This window comes from Palaemon carinicauda, chromosome 6 (genome assembly GCF_036898095.1).
Source record: "Palaemon carinicauda isolate YSFRI2023 chromosome 6, ASM3689809v2, whole genome shotgun sequence".
Taxonomy (NCBI): Eukaryota; Metazoa; Arthropoda; class Malacostraca; order Decapoda; family Palaemonidae; genus Palaemon; species Palaemon carinicauda.
The window spans coordinates 17,682,391-17,698,737 of NC_090730.1; the positions used below are offsets into that span (position 1 = coordinate 17,682,391).

At 31.5% G+C, this 16,347-nt stretch overlaps 2 protein-coding genes across 2 annotated transcripts; both read right to left on the reverse strand.

Annotated features, from left to right (window-relative positions):
• Positions 1-1,693: 1,693 nt before the first annotated feature.
• LOC137642890 (uncharacterized) lies at positions 1,694-10,152 on the reverse strand. The gene is made up of 4 exons (XM_068375756.1): positions 9,998-10,152; positions 9,241-9,790; positions 5,250-5,446; positions 1,694-2,154 (listed from the first exon to the last, which is right to left on the reverse strand). Exons 1-4 carry the CDS (start codon positions 10,001-10,003, stop codon positions 1,768-1,770), a joined length of 1,140 nt encoding a protein of 379 aa, XP_068231857.1. The 5' UTR covers positions 10,004-10,152; the 3' UTR covers positions 1,694-1,767.
• Positions 10,153-13,387: 3,235 nt separating this feature from the next.
• Positions 13,388-14,307, reverse strand: LOC137642462 (uncharacterized). Its single transcript, XM_068375035.1, has 2 exons — positions 14,113-14,307; positions 13,388-13,979 (listed from the first exon to the last, which is right to left on the reverse strand). Exons 1-2 carry the CDS (start codon positions 14,116-14,118, stop codon positions 13,470-13,472), a joined length of 516 nt encoding a protein of 171 aa, XP_068231136.1. The 5' UTR covers positions 14,119-14,307; the 3' UTR covers positions 13,388-13,469.
• Between the last annotated feature and the right edge of the window lie 2,040 nt (positions 14,308-16,347).

The window sequence follows — 16,347 nt, forward strand, 5'->3', positions numbered from 1 at the left end:
GTAGGCAAACGGAAAATGAATCATAACCAGAGAGAAGGATCCAGTGTGGTACTGTCTGGCCAGTCAAAAGACACCATAACTCTCTAGCGGTAGTATCTCAACGGGTGGCTGGTGCCCTGGCAAAATTAATACCTGCTACCTCCAGTTTGATAATTTATTCTAATGGACTTCTAACAAGTACTTCGTTTTGATAATTTTGTTCTGATGGACTTATAACATACTCCAGTTTGATAATTTATTCTAATGATATGAAATTTTTAGTCAAAGAAGAAAACAAACATATACCAGTAAATTAGTTGCTGGATATTACTCACCACAAAATATCTGTTTAAGTTCTGGGTTGATGATTGGCCTTTGCAACGCCTCCTCAGGTTTAAAGGTTTAAAGGTTTAAAAGCCGCTCATGAATGGCAGAGGAAAGGGACAGTGAGATTGCCCTATCAAGCAGGACAGTGCCCTAGAGACTGACTATGTTAAACATGATCAGTGCCCAAGCCTCCTCTCCACCCAAGCTAAAACCAAGGAGAGCCAGGCAATGGGTGCTGATGACTCAGCAGATAGACCTATAGGCTTCCCCAAACGCCCCTTCTTAGCTCACAAGGATGGTGAGGTTGAATGGACCAAAGGAACTAACGAGTCTGAGCGGGACTCGAACCCGAGTCTGGCAATCACCAGGCAAGGACCCTACCTCCAGGCCACCACAACCTATGGAAATTTTTCCTATCTCACTCTGTTTTCTTTCATCCAGATATAATACATTTCTTTTTATATTTCAGTATGATCTTGAATAAAGAATTTCCCACTATTCAATTTGTTTTCATCGCTACATGTTCTTGAAGTCTTATCAATCTTCATTTTTCATTTTCATAATACTAGAAAAGTAAAAAAAAAAAAAATATGTATCAGACTCACTAACTTTTCACAATAATGTCAATTCATATTTCATCCAGTGTGTCTTTTTATTTTTTCATCACCATTCTCTCCTACGCCTATTGACGCAAAGGGCCTCGGTTAGATTTCACCAGTCGTCTGTAGCATGAGCTTTTAGTTAAATACTTCTCCATTCATCTTCTCCTATTTCACGCTTCACAATCCTGATGAAAAAGTGTTACTCTGAAAGGTTACAAAAGACGAATCATATCTATTCTAGAATTTGATGGATTCGACTGGTCTAATGGATGCTTGTATTTTTTTATATTATTGTTACTCTGCAGAAGCATTACTGTTTCATACTGAAGAAAGTCGTTAACATTCTAGTTTAAGATTATTTATAAATCACCCCCGTTTTCAATTTACTCCATCTAATTTTTTTTCAAGTGATATGTTTTTGTCTTTTTTCATTTATTATCTTTGCTTGGAGGTATGTAATGTTGTTTGGTGAAATATTTTATTTATGCGATGAATGGCCTCTTTAAATTTTCTTCTTCATCAAAGATTATTTTTTCATAACAAAATTCTTCCTGCTAACAATTTCAAGCTTTAATGAACAGTTTCTATCAGAGGTTTTGTCCAAGGTGGAAGAAATCAAACATTATCATTAAAGAATTATTCCTCCAAATCTTTGTGAAACTGGAATACTGTATTCATTGACAGTAACAATATTTCCATTTATCTTAATAGATATAATGAAGTGATGCGTAGAAAAACTCTGGATTGAAAATAAATATTAATTTATTTATAACGTCGATGGTATTTTAATACCTGAATTAAATTTTAGTATTTAGATCATTCTAATGCTAATCTTTTAGGCTAAGGTCAGGTATTATCTTCAAAATCCGAATCCACCGTAACCTCCAGATCCAACAGGTGGTTTGCAAACGTGTTCCTCGAGACACCTGTCGAAGCAGCACTTGTCGACACCTCCGCACTTGCTGTCATTGGAGCATGTCTGTGGAGGGGCGAAGCTCCTGACGGGTGGGCACTGAGGTCTTACGGGAGGGCATTGACCTGGCTTGACGAAGGGAATGGTGTCAGGCTCGTTGTTGCTCTCGCAGCAGTAGGCCTGTCCCTCGGGAGTTCGGCACCAACGTCTGCACGTCTGGGAAGCACCGCCTCCAAAGCCCCCTCCAAGACCTGGGTTGATTCCTCCAAAGAATCGTGTATCTTTTGCCAAGGCAACAGCTGCCAAACAGCAGACGAATAAAAGTTGAAGTCCCTGAAAATAGAAGATATCCAAATCAGAAATGAAGGTTCTAAAATTCATTCTTATTATATAGATGAACATAATCACCAGGTTAAGAATTTATTTTGGAATAAATTCCACAAAATAAATAGTATCAAAAATAAATATCGCAAAGTAAAACAATAACAATATAAATTATGATAATATAGTAAAACTTTTAGGAGACTCACCTTCATGTTGTTCCTAAAGTTGAGGTGTATGAGTAGTGATTCTTCTTCTTGCCCTTTGAGGAGTGACTGATTTCTCTTCGATGTACACTGTATTTATATCTCTCGACCACAAGGGGTATAATCCCCTTTCTTGGTGGTTTGTTTTGTTTAATTGGGAAATCCAGAGTCTGGATTCCAGACACCTGTTTCATGGAAAGTGACGTGGTGGAGTCTCTCGGTTATTCCCTGTTTCCTTTTTCCTTGTTATAGTTTGGGTTTATTTTGTTTTTCTTTTGGTAATAAGAAAACTATTCTATTATTATTATTATTATTATTATTACTATTATTGTTATTAGTATTATCATCATCATTATTATTATTATTATTATTATTATTATTATTATTATTATTATTATTATTATTATTATTATTATTATTATTATTATTATTATTATTATTATTTATTAGTTAATCTTCAACTTTCGGAAGACTCTTGCTAGTGGCATTCGATTATCTCAAAAGACACTCCCAAACTAATTGCTGTCTGTTCATTATCTGTTGCCAAAGATAAGTGTATTCCAACAAAGTTATCTTTCAAAGCACTTACGATAATGACGTGAGAATAGTTTTGAGGGTTGAATTACTATCAAAATCAAGAAAAATTATGATGAATGGAATATGTGAGAGAGTAAGTCATGAGGAAATCTATTATATAATATAAAAGTTGTAAGATTAATAGGACATAAAGTGACAAGATCAAATACTTAAAAATGACCGTCTGGGAGATAGAAAAAAGATAAAGGCAAGAAGTTTACTTTATTATATATAGTGTATATTTTGATTTATTCTATACACTGCTAATAACATATATTTCCATGAAATACGTTAGGTCTTTTATTGACGACATTCACCTATAATTTGAAATATATATTTCAATGTTGTTACTGTTCTTACAAAATTTTATTTTTTCTTGTTTTTTTTCCTCACTAGGCTATTTTCCCCGGTGGAGCCCCTGGGCTTATAGCATCCTGCTTTTACAACTAGGGTTGTAGCTTAGCAAGTAATAATAATAATAATAATAATAATAATAATAACAACAACAACAACAACAACAACAATAATAATAATAATAATAACAATAATAATAATAATAATTATAAAATTATGCATTTACTTTCCTCTGTCACTGTTAAACTTCGTATTTTAAATCTCATTTCTACTGAAAAGGTTTGCATCTTATATTTCGACAGTTTTTGTATATATAATGAATCCCATTGATTTCATATAATATTAGGAAATATGATTTTGATATGTTAAAATTAAACATTTACTTGTTTATGTACACATTTATATTAGTGAATTTCTATTTCAGATGCAAGAATAAATGACTCATAATATGATTTTTCCCCTTAAATTTCCAACATCCTTCTACATAAGATCTGCACCTAAGAACTCAGCAAAGACTTGAGTGGAAAAACTGGTTTTGCCAGATAACTGCGTACCCAATTCGTACGTGGTGTGGTTATTTTTATGTTGTTTTCTTGAAAAACATTTTCCTTAGGAAAAAAAAAAAAAAAAAAAAAAAAAAAAAAAAAAAAAAAAAAAAACGATGATTTCAGCCTCCTAATATGGTCGTTGACTATTGTTCTTGAGATACCTTATGTAGTGCTTCGATTTTTCATTATTTACTACTGAAGTATTTGGTAAGGTAAAACACGTCTTATAATGCAAATAGAATACAAGGAGTCGAGAGGATAGATTTAAAGGTCATATAGTTGGCTTTTATAATAGTGCTGTTAAGTCTTGACTACGAGGTGATTTATATATATATATATATATATATATATATATATATATATGTGTGTGTGTGTATGTATATATATATATATATGTGTGTGTGTGTATATATATGTAAATTATGCATAATATATGTATTGTATATATGTGTATGTATACATATACATATACATATATACATATATATGTGTATATATATACATATATATATATATATATATATATATATATATATATATATAACCAGAGAGAGAGAGAGAGAGAGAGAGAGAGAGAGAGAGAGAGAGAGAGAGAGAGAGAGAGAGAGAGAGAGAGAGAGAGAGAGATCTTCTCTTAGTTAAGTAGTACAAAAAGCGGTTCAGAAATCAGTTTTTTTCACCTGAACTTTAAAGGTTTCATGACAAATGCAGTTCCCAGTCGTATATGATTACAGAGCGCTTTTACAAAGGGATAGCACCATCTACGCACTAATATAACTTTGAAAACTAAGACTGATAGACTCTTATTACCGAAAGGATATGCACAAAATAATCTCACAACTGTTATTGATATTGATATAAGAAGTAAAAGTGTATATAGGAGATTATTACAACAACTAAGCACTTTCAATATATTTCAGCTTAGGTGATAAGAAATATTTTAGAATCGTGATAGGGATATTAAAGACAATTAAATATCTAAGAATAGAATATCAGCTGCAATGATGACTAGGTAATGTTTTGTGCAAATTCGGTATTTATTTTTCTTTTATTCTGTAAATTGTTTAGTTTGGTCGATATTTGCATGAGAATCTATTTTAACGAGCAACATGAACTATTTTTGCGAGAAGTATCCACCCTTCAGCATAATGTGGATCAATTCTTGCCTCCTATTACCTCCGATACTTGTCATTCGTATCTCTGAAGCTGGGAACGTCATTCGTGTGGCTATCTTTCTCATTGTTCGGGTGTTTCAGTAGCGTAAGGAAACTTCTCTGCCTAGCGTTCTGCCAGACTCGGGTTCGAGACTAGCTCAAGCTAGATAGTTTCTTTAGCGTTAGCAACCACATCATCCTTGGGAGCAACGAATGGGGTGTTTGGGGGAGCCTATAGGTCTACCTGCTGAGTCGTCAGCAGCCATTGCCTGGTCCTCCCTGGTCCTAGCTTGGATGGAGACGGGGCTTGGTCGCTGATCATATGTATTAAGGTCAGACTCCAGGGTATTGTCCTGCAAGGGTATTGTCACTATGCCTTGCCTCTGCCATTCATGAGGGGCCTTTAAACATTTCAAACTGGAAAGTCTCACACTGAAGAACGCCTCTGGAAGACTTCCATGCGATGCTGTTTGATTAAGACGAAAATATATTTTTCACTTTTTCTCTAAACGCGATAATACAACTGGTTTCTATTAATGATATCACGTACATTTATGGTTATTACTGGAATGGAGAATAAAAATGAATTATGAAAAATGTAAATACTAATAACTGAAATAGGTATTTGTATTTTGTTTTATCGTTATATGTAATTTTTCGATGGAACACATTCTAAGACAAATAAAGATATAAATGCATACTTGAAACACTCTTACATGCACACAAACGTATGCACACACACACATATATATATACATATATATATATATATATATATATATATATATATATATATACATATATATATATATATATATATATATATATATATATATATATATATATATACAGTATATATATGTGCTTGTGTGTATTCATATACTTCATGGTGACATATAAACATCAATAATATACATCTCTCTCTCTCTCTCTCTCTCTCTCTCTCTCTCTCTCTCTCTCTCTCTCTCTCTCTCTCTCTCTCTCTCTCTATATATATATATATATATATATATAGATATATACATAAATAACATATATATACATATATATATATATATATATATATATATATACATATATACATATGCATACATACTGTACACACACACACACACACACACACACACACACACACACACATATATATATATATATATATATATATATATATATATATATATATGTTCAAAGCACCATTTATGTATAGTAAGTAACTATGCTATGGAAACTTTTTTAACGTGGACTTCACCTTTATATGTCAGAGTAATATGATTTATTTTCTTTGCGGTTGAACGTGTGGTCACTCATACCTGTATAGACACATACCTGTATAGACTCATACCTGTATAGTACCTCCAGGACATGGTCGTACTTCAAATGCAAGGACACATGATGGCCACTGAAAAAAACTCACAAGGTTTTCGCTTCTAAACTGCATGCGAATACACACACACACACACACACACACACACACACACACACACACACACATATATATATATATATATATATATATATATATATATATATGTACGTATGTATGTACGTTGTGTATATAAAACAGTAGCAAATCGGGTTCACCTATGGAACTGGACCCAAAAATAATCTCGCTAGAACATTGCTTACAATTTATGTTTGCATATACGTTCATGCATATACATGCATGTGTATAACATTTACACACATGCACACACATATAAATACATATATATGTATGTATATATATATACATATAATTCTAGAATTAAAAGATTGTAGCTTGTTCGCAAACTATGTGGAATTTCTCGCTTAGAACCTACTTTCTGTGTATAACGACATGGTTGTGTTACGTTTGTGAAATCAGAATAACCATTTCCAAAGACTTTCGTAAGTTTCAACAGAAATGGAGAACTAATTCTTGCCACATTATGCACCATTGTGGCACTTACGATTTACATTTAGAGGTCGACCAGCCAAGAGTCATAATCTTTTTGTTTATGTTTTGCATTTTTTATGTCTTTTTTATTTATTAAATTCTTATATTTATGGGTCAGGGAGTTTAGTACATTTGTACACAGTTGTAAAAAGTGGGGCGAAATCACTATTTTTTAAGGACGATTAGTTTTCCAAATAATGAATTCATTTTCAAAATTATTGGAATAGGTCATGTTAGGTTAAAAATATTTCAGAAGGCAAAAAAAAAAAAAAAAAAAAAAAGGAAAGAGAGAAAAAACTGGCTTTATATTTACTCTATATTCTGTTCTTGTTTAATATGAAGAAATTAGGTACATGTATAATGCATATTTCAATCATGATAACTTCATATTAAGCTCATTTTTTATTACAGACTATAGTAGGAACTGGACTGCTAATACTTAATGGAGTACTAAATATTTAGTTTTGAATTAAAAATAAGTTGCCACAATGAATCCATTTTTTTCTTTAATGAAACTTAATAGGTTCTTATAATAACACTTATTTTCTAGCCTTGGCTAAGACCTTCTGATAACATGAATATTGTTGTATTATGTTTTTTCAGCCTTATTTCGTTTTTCTTGTTGATGAAATTATATAAAGTATTTCCAAAGGACGTGGAATACCCCATTATGTGAGAATAGATTACAACATAGTGACTTTTAGCTGTAAATATCTACCATTGCATTTCATTTGATCTCAATACAGTCAATCAACTTAACGAAATGTTGTTCATTAACTCGGCATCTCCCAAAGTAGAATTTGAGCAGCGGTTTTTTTTTTTTTTTATGTAAGTCTGAAGGACACACCAGCGAAATACACCTCAGTAACCTACAAGATCTCCAAAGTGAGTAGAAAAACCCCTATTTTCTTTCCCTTGGTAGATTAAAGATTTAAAATCCGCTCATGAATGGCAGAGACAAGGGAGTGTTATAGTTAGTCGAGGGGGAAGCTCAATTAGGACTTATTTAAGAGATTCCCATCGATGTCGGTACTTATGGAATCTTTGTACGTTTGAAATATTTTCCAACTGTAGAAACTGGTAATGTGCTTATCTTCCATCAAACCCTTGATAACTTTTGTTTTTATTAAAAAAAAAAAAAAAAAAAAAAACATCCGTATTAAGATGTCTATTCCTTTAATTATTTACATCCGGACCAATTTGACCAAAAATATTCAAATAATTTACCTCTGTATGATTATCGCATTTTGAAATCATGTAAAATCTAGTTCAAATTATAGTCCTAACCAAGACACGATAAATTATTTATTTTTTGTCCTAAAACAATTTGCCTATTAATAAAATTTTCTCTATTTCAGCACCGTATATATATATATATATATATATATATATATATATATATATATATATATATATATATATATATTCATATATATATACATATATATATACTATATATATACACATATGTATACAGTATATATATATATATATATATATATATATATATATATATAGTTTGTAGGTACCCACCAGGAGTGATAGAGCCCTTACGATACGCTTCCCCATATATAATTGCATTGCAATAGTAATTTTTTGCCGTAATTATCTTAATCCTAAAAGTTATTAGTTAAACCCGAATTTTAAGAGCAGAGGAAAGTATGTCTAACTTAAATGGTTAACGGGGTAAATGTGCTGATATTTGGTTTAATCAATTTCTTTTCATTTATGCTTTGCGTTTTCATACTGACTTGAATCAAGTTAAGGTTGCATAGAAAGTTGGCATTGAAACGACGTAAGGATATACAAACTAACTTTTGCACTTTATTATATCTAATTTAGTTGTTGAATATCTTTCCATTTTATCTTTTATCATATACACAAACTAAAACGTTTCCCAGATAATATGGTAATAGAGTAATGATGTGTTGTGAAGTGCTAGATTTGTTTGATTCAATAGCCTGTTTCTTCAATAAATATTCAAATAATGGTTTTAGATATCAGCTAAGAAATTCAATAGAAGTTTTATCCGTTGGAGTAGTACTTAAAAATACAGTCATGTGCTTATTCTTATTTATTTCTAGTAAAATTAAACAACCATCTATTTAAACTTAATCATTGTAAGGTATATGAAGATATTTTATGAGGAAATGTGTAAGGTACATTTAAAACACAAGGTGATGCTCTTTGAATAAAGGATAAAGTTGCTTTAGAAATAAAAATACTATGTAACATTAATGAATATTTATTAATATCACATGTCTTTGGCTTATTATACACCGTAATTTTAAGAATAACAATATATTATGAAATGGCGAAACTTAACAGCGATATGAGGAATTATCTTCCAAAACCGAATCCTCCGAAGCCTCCAGATCCGACAGGGGGTTTGCACACGTGTTCCTCGAGACACCTGTCGAAGCAACACTTGTCGACGCCTCCGCACTTGCTGTCATTGGAGCATGTCTGTGGAGGGGCAAAGCTCCTGACGGGTGGGCACTGAGGTCTTACGGGAGGGCATTGACCTGGCTTGACGAAGGGAAGGGTTTCAGGCTCGTTGTTGCTCTCGCAGCAGTAGGCCTGTCCCTCGGGAGTTCGGCACCAACGTCTGCACGTCTGGGAAGCACCACCTCCAAAGCCAGGGTTGATGCCTCCAAAACCACCTCCATGTCCTCCACTGATACCTCCAAAACCACCTCCATGTCCTCCACTGATACCTCCAAAACCACCTCCATGTCCTCCACTGATACCTCCAAAACCACCACCAAATCCTTGGTTCAATCCTCCGCCGAAACCTTGGTTTAATCCTCCAAAGAATCGTTTATTTCCTCCATTATTTTTATCATTTGCAAAGGCAATAGCTGCCAGACAGCAGACGAATAAAAGCTGAAGTCCCTGGAGAGAAAAGAAACAAATTATATATTAGTATTTCACTTTTTATCTTATTATTTGATGAAACTAATGAGCAAGGATATTGTTTATACTTTCTTTCTCTTTCTTGAGCATTCAAAGACATATAGAATGAACTTAAAGAGCAACTGTGTTTCTTAACAGAAACTCAAAGATATGAAAAAGTTCCAGAAAGAATTATGGGTCACTTACCTTCATTTTGTTTATAGCAGAATCGGATGAGTAGTGATTCTTCTTCTTCTCTTGTGAAGAGTGATTGCTGTCTACCCGAAGCTCAGTCCTTTATATCTAAAACTGCTTCCAGTAAAATCCCCTTCGCCCAAGTTGCAGTCACCCGTTGTGGGAAGTCCGGGATCTTTGAGCCTGCAGAGCAAGCGTAAAACCAATGACGTCATACTTATGACGTCACATCGATGACGCTGGATTGAGTCTACTTCTTGCATTGTTGTCTGAAGCTTGGTGGGTAACAATCATTTCTTTACTTGTAGCTTCTTAAAATATTATGGATCATGTCTCAGTAAGTTGGTTTGACTGTTTTTTTTTTTTTTTTTTTTTACTATAAAACGTACTAAAACTAAATATCAATTTCCTATGGTTCCTGTTTTTCATAAAGAGTATTTCTCTTCGTTACAGTTTTAGCTATTCTATATTTACCATTAAGAAATTTTAATGGAAATATAAATCATTGCCTCAATATATTGAATGGCGTAAACTTATATTATTATAAAACCAAATGATATGCCTGTAAATTATCATTTCTACAAAGAAGCATAATGGATTGGACATCAAAACAGTCATTTTTTATTTTTTTTTTATTTTTTTTTTACAACGAAGGCAAACGCTGAATCATGAGCGTCTTCGATACTTCATGAATTCCGTAACAAACTATTTCCTAAAGTTTTTTTTTTTAGAGTTGAAGAACTGGTTTTACATGTCTGTTCTCCATTGCCACAGGCGATATTGAGTAATATGTAACGACGAATTTTGCAACTGATTTGGTACCTGGGAATTTACCGCATTTGTCTGAAATATTGCTTCACATTTGATATAGAATTATCGTTTGGGGAAACTCAATTTTCGACATAAAGGCAATTGACGTAGGATTATGTCAAACAGATGAACCGAATGCCGTTGGTGATACAATGAAAACCCATTTTTTGATTCAGTAGAAAATACTAAATACAGTTTGATATTATCAATGTCCATTATGCTTTATCAAACATGAAGAATATCAAAGTGTTTTGTATGTTATCGTTTCCTGATGATTTTTTACATTTGCTAACGCTTTCATAATTTATAAATCCAAATTTCTTATGCAACTAAAAATGAACCAAAAATGATAATTAACCAAATTAGAACTGTAAAGGAAGAAAAGTATGGAAGTCCAAGTGAGGTATAGAAACGCAGTCTATATGAATGGGTCCAATAAGGACTGCTGCTTTTGGATTGGGCTCAGCTAGGATTTTAGTAATAAAGTATTTAAAGAAAAAAGATATTGAAATTATATTAAAGATGAGAATGAAGATACTCAGAGCTAAGAACTTCATTAATGCTTAGAGAAACATTTGCTTCAATAAATGAAAATAACAGCCTAAGGAAGATTTAAAACCGGGGATCTGATTGGGTCTATCAAGACCTACGTCCGCATGAGGATCATAAATATTGTAATTATCATTAATGGATGTATTTAATGGATAGTAGGTGATAATACTCTAGCTTTCTTGCAGATATATATATATATATATATATATATATATATATATATATATATATATATATATAAATATATATATATATATATATATATATATATATATATATATATGTATCTATATATAAATCTATGTATATATATATACATATACATATATATATATACATATATATATATATATATATATATATATATATATATATATATATATCTGTGTATATATACATATATATATATATATATATATATATATATATATATATATATATATATATATATATATATAAATATATATGTATATATGTGTGTGTGTGTGAGTGTGAGTGTGTAAATATGTATATATGTAAGTATCTTTATACATTTTTGAAGTCTTATCTGTGTATAGGAACAGCTATGCTAGTAAAGTTTGGCAGAAAATATCAAAATATGATCAATTATTTGTTCCATTCTGAAAATTCAACGGCATTCTGTACATGATTTAGGGAAACTTGGAGACTACTTTTCATTCATTAGTGAGGATATATAATATTATATATTTTTCAAGAAGTAATTCATTCTTTGATAAGGTATAAGTCTTTTAAGTTGAGCCCTGATTCCATTAAAATCCCAATTACATCATTAACTAGGGACACCCAGTTTTGAAATCATATTACATAATGTTTGTATCCCGATGGCAGGTCAACTATGGAAGCGTTTGGATTCCCGTCTTATTTTCACAAGAGATTCCTGACAATAAATCCCTCGACTCTCTTCTTAACTGTATTTAAACTTGAGAAAGGAACAGTTGTTGCAATAAATCTTCCGCTCCTGCACACAGATGATTTGGAAATATAATATCTGAACTTCTCTCTCTCTCTCTCTCTCTCTCTCTCTCTCTCTCTCTCTCTCTCTCTCTAAAATCATAACAATTACTATCTGGCACCAGAAGTATTTCAATATAGAAAGTACTATATTGAAACATGGTGTAAGGAGGAGAGTTGTGTCAGGTTTGGGTGATTGATAGATGGGAGATATACATATTATTTTTTTCAGCTTGTATCTGTTCCTGTATACGTTTTTCGTCTAAACTGGCTAAAATTTAGTGAATCACGAAGAGCTTTTATAAAATTACTTAAAATGTTTCAGATTTTTCTAATATTATGTTGGTTTGATTTTTTAATTATTTATGGAGTGGCAGATTTAAATGATTTCCTTTTGGCTAGTTTTCTCTTTCATAAGCTCAGTTAGTTTTTAGCTCAAACAGGTCAATTGATGGTCTAAAATATTAATTAACAACCTCTATTAGAATTTTAGTCTTATACAGCAGCAATTTAAAAAGGATATCAAATAAGGGATCGTCGTATTCATGTTCTATCTTACTTTTCTGTTGGAAGTGTTCGAAATGCATTTCAAGTCACAACAGTTTTATTTTATTAGAATGGAAGATAGAAATTCATCTTACTTCTAAACTTTTTCTGAACTTCTGTTTTAATAGTTATCTCGAATATGGAAATTTTTACAGCTATATACTGAATGTGTTATGCACAGTTATAAGTGAAGATATTTAACTGTTTATATAGCTTTTCTTTTTAAAAAATTTCTTTTTCAAGTGATCTCAATCTCTTACTCTAAATGTCCCCTTACTGGCGTCAGGTAACAAACAGTAAAAGAAGCAGTTGAAAGGGTTTGGGAAATAATAGTTTCCAATATCCCCTATAAATATGTAAAATAAGGAAGACAGTTTTAATTCTATGGACATTTTCATTCATAATGAAATATGGTCGGAAGTATGTAAATAATGTTATCTGACACGAATGTTAACCCTCATCTGATAAAGGATAAGATTATGAATCAAATAAGAATACTTAGTACGAAAAATAAATCTTTATTATCATTAAATAGACAATGTTACTCCAGATTATAAATAACAATCAAATTTATAACGACGATTTTTCAAAGCAAGGTCAGGAATTATCTTCCAAAACCGAATCCACCGAAGCCTCCAGATCCAACAGGGGGTTTGCAAACGTGTTCCTCGAGACACCTGTCGAAGCAGCACTTGTCGACGCCTCCGCACTTGCTGTCATTGGAGCATGTTTGTGGAGGGGCAAAGCTCCTGACGGGTGGGCACTGAGGCCTTACGGGAGGGCATTGACCTGGCTTGACGAAGGGAAGGGTTTCAGGCTCGTTGTTGCTCTCGCAGCAGTAGGCCTGTCCCTCGGGAGTTCGGCACCAACGTCTGCATGTCTGAGAAGCACCGCCTCCAAAGCCTGGGTTAATACCTCCAAAGCCACCTCCATGACCTCCTCCAAAGCCACCTCCATGGCCTCCACTGATACCTCCAAAACCACCACCAAATCCTTGATTGCCGCCACCGAAACCTTGGTTTAATCCTCCAAAGAATCGTTTATTTCCTCCATTATTTTTATCCTGTGCAAAGGCAACAGCTGCCAGACAGCAGACGAAAACATGCTGAAGTCCCTGGAAGGAAAGGAAACAGAAATCAGAAACTGATAAAAAGTAAAAATTTTTCTTTCAATTTTGTTTTTAAAGATTTAAACAGATATCGATAATATCTATGGATAGTAAATGTGACCAGACATTTGCCCCTTACCTTCATGTTGTCTATAACGGAGTCGGATGAGTAGAAAATGATTCTTCTTCTTGCCTTGTGAGAAGTGATTGTGGTCCACTGGAAGCTAAGTCCTTTATATCTCACAACAGCGTTCGGTAAAATCCCCTTCCAGAGTTGACTCTCACCTTCTGCAGGAAGCCCAGACGCTGGAAATTGTTGCGCAAGCAATAATTCTTTTCTTGTTTACGGCGGTTAGAAAAATCACCCATTACGGTTATTTTTTGTAGTTTTAACATTGTTAATATAAAAAAATATTTTTTATATTTTTTCAACAAGAATGTTCATCGCCGGAGAAGCTAATCGGGGCAAAATTAATCTTGTGACTCTTAAGGCTATAGTCATGAGATGAAAAAACTGACAAAAATGCAAATTTTTCAAAATTGTCATATTTTACAAGAATTTCTAGGTTTCAAACAAGCATACATGAAGATTTAATTCAGCTTTATTATGAAATATGATACAAAATAAGATTATCATTATTAAAAATGAGAAGAAGCACCACCACAAAGACTCAAGCTAGACTTTTGCAGACCAGGCCTGAATAAATTCTGAAGAATATACATATATATATATATATATATATATATATATATATATATATATATATATACATATACATATATATATATATATATATATATATATATATATATATATATATATATATAGATATGTAAATTTATATATACGCATATATATATATATATACATATATATATATATATATATATATATATATATATATATATATATATATATATATATTTATATATATTAAATATTATAAATATTATGGGTAACAAAATAGTTGTATAGTAAATATAACAGATAAAAAAATAGATTAAGGGAAGAAATTTATGTGAAAAATAGAATTTTTTATTTTATTTCATCTATGAAACCTATGATTATTAAAGATTAAACATCTTAGAATCGGAAAAGCTCATGATCCGATAAAATTACAAGCATTTCTAGCCAAAACATAAATATTTTTATCGTCTAAAAGTTTATAATCAGGAAACAATATGTTGTATGTTTAAAATAATGTCACACTCACTACAAAAGAAGAATATTTATGTTCTAATGAATTATAAATTGATTCTGAAGAACCAAGCAACATAAGCATGTTTGAAAACCTCTCGAAATCTATAATCAAGACGTCAGTAGCCATGATCAAACCGTACGATAACTTCATTGTCTTTTATGTCTTGTATTCTTTGGCAAAATGTAAATTGGAGATGCATATATTCTGTAAATTAGAAAAATCCATGACTTTAGTGACTGGGCAGAGAAACAATCTTTCCTATGGAGATAATAATGTAATTTGCGTCATAAAATTTATGAAATCAAATCGATGACGTTATATCAAGTCTTGCTCTCACAGTGCTAGGGGGACACTAAGGAGTTACAATGCTTCCTTTAGGCCTAGCTATAAAATGTCATTTTGTAATTTCCAAGATTTTTTCAAGATTCTATTAACTATTATTTGCCTAACCATTAATCAATGCGATTTAAAATCAAAAGTTAATATTTAATGATGTGAATGAAATAAAAGCTTTTTCTTCAACTTGAAGTGTTCTATTTCATAAGTGTCTCGAAATTTTGATTTCTTCAAAGACTTAATGTATCTGCTTCATTTTTTTCGAGGATTGCTAATAACAATTAGGCATATCTATACAAGTAGGCCAGTATTATTATCAGTTATCAACACCGAGTTTATATTGCGTTTTTGAAAAGGGTTGTTTCTTTCCTAATAAAAAAAAAGAATAGAAACTCAAAAACTGGAGTAAAACGTAATCTAAGTTTTGATAAAGATATATAATGTATATATATATATATATATATATATATATATATATATATATATATATATATATATATATATATATATATATATATATACACAGTATATATATAATCATATTTCCTCAGTATTTTTGTATAGAAATTTTCACCATCATAAGCTATATATTAAAATGTAATTCAATCAAAAAATTTAGTTCTGAAGAGTATTGACAACAAATAATAAATAGAGAAACTTAAATGCAATTTACTCATCATCTGCAGGACAGTTCGTCCAGAATGAAGCTATCTTCGATGTTTTAACGCCACCAAGACATTATCTATTCATCATATATATATATATATATATATATATATATATATATATATATATATATATATATATATATATATGTATATTTATATATATATATA

What these genes read in the sequence shown, in the direction of transcription:
- LOC137642890 (XM_068375756.1), bottom strand. An exon ending in CGGAGGATTCGGTTTTGGAA is followed by an intron (nt 5,447 to 9,240) that starts GATAATTCCTCA and finishes TTAATCAAACAG; the next exon opens with CATCGCATGGAAGTCTTCCA. An exon ending in CTAGGACCAGGGAGGACCAG is followed by an intron (nt 2,155 to 5,249) that starts GCAATGGCTGCT and finishes TTCTATTTTCAG; the next exon opens with GGACTTCAACTTTTATTCGT.